At 37.0% G+C, this 6,433-nt stretch overlaps 1 protein-coding gene across 1 annotated transcript; it reads left to right on the forward strand.

Moving 5' to 3' along the window:
- The first annotated feature begins 2,695 nt into the window (after positions 1-2,695).
- LOC103447119 (probable beta-D-xylosidase 5) lies at positions 2,696-6,433 on the forward strand. Its single transcript, XM_008386295.4, has 5 exons — positions 2,696-3,461; positions 3,992-4,161; positions 4,286-4,383; positions 4,575-5,339; positions 5,595-6,433. Exons 1-5 carry the CDS (start codon positions 2,754-2,756, stop codon positions 6,260-6,262), a joined length of 2,409 nt encoding a protein of 802 aa, XP_008384517.3. The 5' UTR covers positions 2,696-2,753; the 3' UTR covers positions 6,263-6,433.

Genomic DNA, 6,433 nt, shown 5'->3' on the forward strand with positions numbered 1-6,433 from the left:
TGTTGGAGTACATTTCTACTAACTTGGTACATTATGGAAATTCATGGACTCTTTTACCTGCCCTTTTTATATGTATTTGTTAATTGCATGACAAAGTTTTCAACCCGTCGCATCGCTCGGGTATGAATCCTAGTGATTACAAATTTACAAGGACGATCATATTGCTTGGATTAAGAATTTGTCCAGTTTTTCATAGTCCTAACTTGAAATGGATTTATTTTTGCAAATTTTGGGTTTTTATTTTTTAAATGGGTATACAGATAAATTTACAAATTGAATTGGGTTTGTGAGGGTAGTTTAAGTAGTAAATATGGGTTTAAAGAGATATTAATAGTTTAATTAAAGTTAACATGGGTGTAAAAATAGGTTATATGAATTCAATATCTCCCCAGTACATTGCTTTATATAGAGTAATGTTATTTATACCATGTTTTTATATCATATTTCTATTAACACATTAGGTGGCATTTGATGTGGACGGTCGTATCATTTAAAAATTTGCAAAACCCAAGAAAAGGAATGAGAGACTCTTCGTATACCACAAACATTATTTAATTAATTATTTTTTTAATTATTAGTTTATTAAATAGTGAACTAAATTTAAAATTTTGATTAATTCAAATGATGTGGTTATTTACATCAAATGTTACCTAAGGTAGTACTCATTTATATATAATCAAATGTCCCAAACTTAGGCCTAATTTCCTTTTTAACAGTGTGTGAGTTGGTTCTTTCTTTCCATGGATCCCCGTTGCACTGAGGCTAGAAAAGATTTGAGGTTCTTCATGCAACCTTAGAGCTTGGGAACAACCCACGTATATAACGATACTAATTAATCATAGTACGAGGTGAGGGATTTGGGCTACATCAACCGTTAGTATCTGAGTTAATGTGTAATGCTACTATTTTGTTAATTAAAATTAATGAAAGAGAAGAAATTTTTACTTTTTATTTTTGTCAAACGATAGATTTTGTTTGATTAGATGTTAGATTAGCCATCAACGGGGTTCAAACCTACGTCATCACGCAAGAGCTCAACTCTTTTCCACCACTATGATAAATGGCCACTTGCTGAAAGAGAAGAAATTTGAAATTGAAACATTTTCAACAATGGAAAGCTCGCTAATTTAATAACTAGAGTAATGCTAGGGAGATTAATTTGTAAAAAAAAAATTGCAAACTAAATGATATGTTACCAATAAAATTGAGCACGTGCATCTACTCTTAAATGATAATTCAATTATCAACTTCCATGTCATTTAGTTTACACAATTTTGTCTACTAACTTTGTAAATAAAATTTGCAAACTAAATATTATGTACGTTTTTTCTTCTTCATGAGTCACCCTAAATAAATAGCTAGGATATGAACAAACAACATTAAGCATTTGGCATAGCAGTACGTTTGGTTCGCCGACTGAGTTCTTTTGGAAAACGCTTTAAATTTCATGTCTAAATCAATGATATTAATCTGGCAAATGGAATTAGAGCAAAAAGAAAGTTGAATACTGTAAATTTCAAGGAAATGTAATTTTCAAGCATAAATCTAGTAGCTCTATTATTTCGATCGATGGCTGGCGTGCCTTCATTGGCTTCCCCTTTCCCAATCGTCCTTTATGTTTGCAGTTTCTTCTAAGGCACCCATTCCATAAATCTTTCCTACCTTGCTTGAGATGAATACTAGCCGCAATTGGCAATTTGTTAACTTTTCATCACAATGGGAAACATATGTACAACCCCATTAAATTGGAGCTTGAAGATACTTAATATCATGCAAAACGATTCCATCTTGAAAAATGCAATATTTTTCGAGTTTGAAACCCTTTAGAAAGAGGGGGATTCGAAATTGGATGTAGAGGAGAAGCATAAATTGCATAATGCTTTAGACAACTTGGGTTAGTAAATATGCACCTTTTATTTTGACAAAGCGATATTCTAATATACGATAACATATGGAAAGTGAGACTTAAACCGGATGCAAAGAAGACAGGACACTGAGCTCTAGTTTGTTCGCTTGTTAGCTAGTCTTTCCTTGCAAGTCACCAAGCACTAGCTAACTTGACCATGTTCATATCTCCTTAGGTCTGCAATAGTTGAAGTAATTTTGGATCGAACACAAGAGGGCATCAAGCAAATGCTCTTAATATTAACTCTATAATAATCTGCAAAAAGTTTATGATTTAACTTTGTGATGTTAACGGAGATCCATATTTAATATACTTGAATTTAGGTAGGAAAATGTTTTGAGTTTAATATAAGGAGTTGTTATTAGTACTTCAAAAAGTAATAATAAAGAACGCATAATAAACTTTTTTTTAAAACTAGTAATTTCCTGATAATGAAAATTCAAGATCATAATAATTATCTTGCTTTTGTGATGGTCAGATACATAATAATTCTTGATTCTAGAATAAATCTGATTTTATAAAACAAAACAAAACAAACAAACAAACAAAAAAATTACAAATCCCATAAATAAATCAGCCATAAGTGTTGACATTGAGTTTGCCTACATTGATTATTTCATCTTTGCTCCCACCAAGATTGGGACCATAATTTGTTGGTCCATGAGTCATGACTGTCCATGTACTAAAAGAAGCTTTTGCTTCCTCTAAGCATTCTCCTTTCTTGTTTCACAAGCAACAATCCTCTTTTTTAGCACTTCGACTTATAGAGCTTCTAGTATAAATAGCATCAATGCATGTGCTTAAATCCACCAACCAGTTGGTTTAAACCCAAAGAATTAGAGAAGCCATGAACAACGAAATCCAAATTCGAATTCGAATCCAAATCCTCTTGTTTCTTTCTTTTACATTTCTCCAAATACTTCCCATTTTTACACAAGAATTTGCATGTGACAATAGAGCTTCAGCAACTAGCCAATTTCCTTTCTGCAACACTTCCCTTCCTTATGAGACGCGAGCCAAGGACCTCGTGTCGCGCCTTACGCTCCAAGAAAAGGTGATACAGCTAGTAGATAAGAGCACAGGCATTGCTCGACTAGGTGTGCCAGCGTATGAGTGGTGGTCCGAGGCACTTCATGGCGTGTCTAATGTTGGCCCGGGAACTAGTTTTAATGGCACAGTGCCTGGTGCCACTAGTTTCCCAGCGGTGATTCTATCCGCTGCTAGTTTTAACCAATCACTGTGGCTAAAGATGGGCCAGGTTGTGTCAACTGAGGCTAGGGCCATGTACAATGTTGGCCTAGCCGGGTTGACATACTGGAGTCCTAATGTTAATGTGTTCCGCGACCCTAGATGGGGTCGCGGACAAGAAACACCTGGCGAAGACCCTCTGGTGGTGTCAGATTACGCGGTGAATTATGTCCGCGGTCTGCAAGAAGTGAGTGAAGGGAATAAGACTGGTGGTGATAGGCTGAAGGTCTCAAGCTGCTGCAAGCATTACACTGCTTATGATGTGGATAATTGGAAAGGAGTTGATCGATTTCACTTTGATGCACAGGTAATCGATTAATCCACTGTTATATTATGAGAAAGCGACGAGTTCATGTTTTAAGTTATAGTGTTAAATTATTAATAATTAATTTACGTGTTATAACATGGAGAGATCAATTATACCGCCTGACAGCTAGAATACAATACCTTTATTATTATTATTTTCTTTTTAAATAACCATCTAGTGGGGTTAATGCAGATGAAAATAAATACATTTGTTACTTTTTGATACAAAGGCAGTAATCAATAATGGTACCCCTAGTTTATTGATAACCAATCATTAATAATTTGGGAGTTTTAACAAAACACTCCTTGTACTGTTCACTTTTAACTAAAAACCACATTTATACCATTCCTTGGTACTATTCACTATACCTTTAAAAAAGGCTTTCCATTAAAAGGGAAGTTTTTTTTAAACTTTTCGTTAGTTTTCCTTAATAATTTTAGAGTCATTAATTCATGTTTCTTAAGATGCAAGAAATTTTAGTACAAATGAGTCAAATGACCATATATGCATAACTGCTGGATTCACTGCAGGTGACAGAGCAGGACATGGAGGATACATATCAGCCACCATTCAAAAGTTGTGTACAGGAGGGCCATGTAAGCAGTGTGATGTGTTCATACAATCGTGTCAACGGCGTTCCAACGTGCGCTGACCCGAACCTCCTCCAAGGGGTAGTTAGAGGTCAATGGGGTCTAGACGGGTAATTTTCTTGTCTCTTAAGCTTCAGGAGGTGTAATTTATCTTTCTACTACAAATTTCTCTTTAATAACCTTATCAAATGAGCATTGTGCCTGACTGAATGCTCTATTTTATGTTATGAGCAGATATATCGTTTCAGATTGCGACTCCATCGAAGTTTATTACAATGACATCCATTATACTGCAACACCTGAGGATGCAGTAGCCCTTGCCTTGAAAGCAGGTTCGCCATTATGGTGTGACGGAATTAGATTTGACGACAATTGTTTCATATTTCAATATTTTGTTTCCATCAAATTTTATCAGTTTCCAGCTCACAAACACCCCTAATTGCAGCCAAAAAAAAAAAAATTGTGACAATTAAGAAGAAAGTGTTTTGATCGATCCTATGTGTTACAATGTGATGATATGCAGGTTTAAACATGAATTGTGGGGATTTTCTAGGATTATACACAGAGAATGCAGTGAGCTCAAAAAAAGTTGAAGAATCTGTGGTAGATCAGTCCTTGATATACAACTACATAGTCCTGATGAGGCTAGGCTTCTTTGATGGTGACCCAACATTGCTCCAATTCGGAAAGCTTGGCCCGTCTGATGTGTGCACCAAGGATCATAAAATGTTGGCACTTGATGCTGCTAAGCAGGGCATAGTTTTGCTTGACAACAAGGGAGGAGCTCTTCCATTGTCTAAAAATATAAAAAGCTTGGCTATTATTGGACCTAATGCAAATGCCACCACTGTTATGATAAGCAACTATGCTGGCATACCATGTAGCTACACTAGCCCTTTACAAGGAGTACAGAAGTATGTCCCTGCCGTGAAATATGCCCCGGGCTGCAACAATGTGAAATGTGCCAATGAGAGCCTCATTGGGGCTGCGGCTCAGGCCTCCGCCACAGCTGATGCAGTGGTGGTGGTAGTGGGACTTGATCAGTCCATTGAAGCTGAGGGGCTTGACAGAGAGAACTTGACATTGCCAGGGTTTCAGGAAAAGCTTGTGAACCAAGTGGTTAGTGCAGCAAAAGGAAAGGTCATTCTGGTAATTATGGCAGCTGGCCCAATTGATGTTTCTTTTGCCAAAAGTTTGAGCAAAATTGGGGGGATTCTATGGGTAGGGTATCCAGGTCAAGCTGGAGGAGATGCCATTGCTGAAGTCATATTTGGGGACCACAATCCAGGTTGAGTTTTGATCCTCTTCCTCTCTTAATTGTTTGAATATGTCTATCATACCGTCATGTGATGTTACTAATTTGTCTCATGAGTTTTGAAAAATTCCAAGTGTGTCTGTCAAACCGTTATGTGGTTGTTATTAATTCAGTGTTACAATATAGTGGATTAATTTGAAACAGCACGTAGGATGAAATGGTCACAATGAAAAATTACTCATAAGATATATGCTTCGTGTAATGATAATTTATTTTTACCATCTGTAGCTGGAAGATCTCCTTTTACATGGTACCCAAAGGAATATGCAGATCAAGTGGCAATGACAGACATGAACATGAGAGCCAACACAAGCAGAAACTTCCCAGGGAGAACATACAGATTCTACACTGGAAAAACCGTCTATGAGTTTGGTCATGGTCTAAGCTATTCAAATTTCACCAAGTTCATAAAGTCTGCACCATCCTCAGTACTCATTCCCTCAACCCCAACTCATCATGTTAACCTTCTACTTTCCAACTCCACCACTCAACTGGACTCAGACCCTAGCTCCGAAGGCAAACTAGTTGATGTATCAAAAGTACATTGCGCGAAATTAAATTTTAACCTTGTTGTCGGCGTGAAGAACAACGGGCCAAGGGACGGGGGTCATGTGGTGCTCGTGTTTTGGGAACCGGCAAGCTCAGGGAGGGTGATGGGAGCACCAAAGTTGCAGCTGGTGGAATTTAAAAGGGTGGAGGTGAAGAATGGAGAGACAAAGTATGTGACAATTGGGGTGGATGTGTGCAAGAGAATGAGCCTTGTGGATAGTGAAGGAAAGAGGAAGTTGGTAACTGGAAAACACACAATTGTGGTTGGTTCTCCTAGTGAGCGCCAAGTGAAGCACATTGTCGATGTCAAGGTGGCTGGAAAAGCAGAATTGAGGGAGGCCTTTTAACTTTATTATGACAGCAGCAACTAAGCTATGAGCTATGATTATGCGCAGAATAATCATCCATGGTAGTAAGCATTATGATAGAGACTTGTTATTCAAAGGGTTTAAAGCAAATATAATGTTTAACCATCTATAATTTATAGAAAAAGAAATAAAATAAAAGGGTTTGTATTA

The sequence above is a fragment of the Malus domestica genome, chromosome 05, assembly GCF_042453785.1.
Source record: "Malus domestica chromosome 05, GDT2T_hap1".
NCBI lineage: Eukaryota > Viridiplantae > Streptophyta > Magnoliopsida > Rosales > Rosaceae > Malus > Malus domestica.

Coding starts and splice junctions, on each gene's coding strand:
- LOC103447119 (XM_008386295.4), top strand. CDS start 2,754: ATGAACAACGAAATCCAAATTCGAATTCGAATCCAAATCCTCTTGTTT. Junction 3,462..3,991: donor GATTTCACTTTGATGCACAG/GTAATCGATTAA, acceptor GATTCACTGCAG/GTGACAGAGCAGGACATGGA. Junction 4,162..4,285: donor GGTCAATGGGGTCTAGACGG/GTAATTTTCTTG, acceptor TGTTATGAGCAG/ATATATCGTTTCAGATTGCG.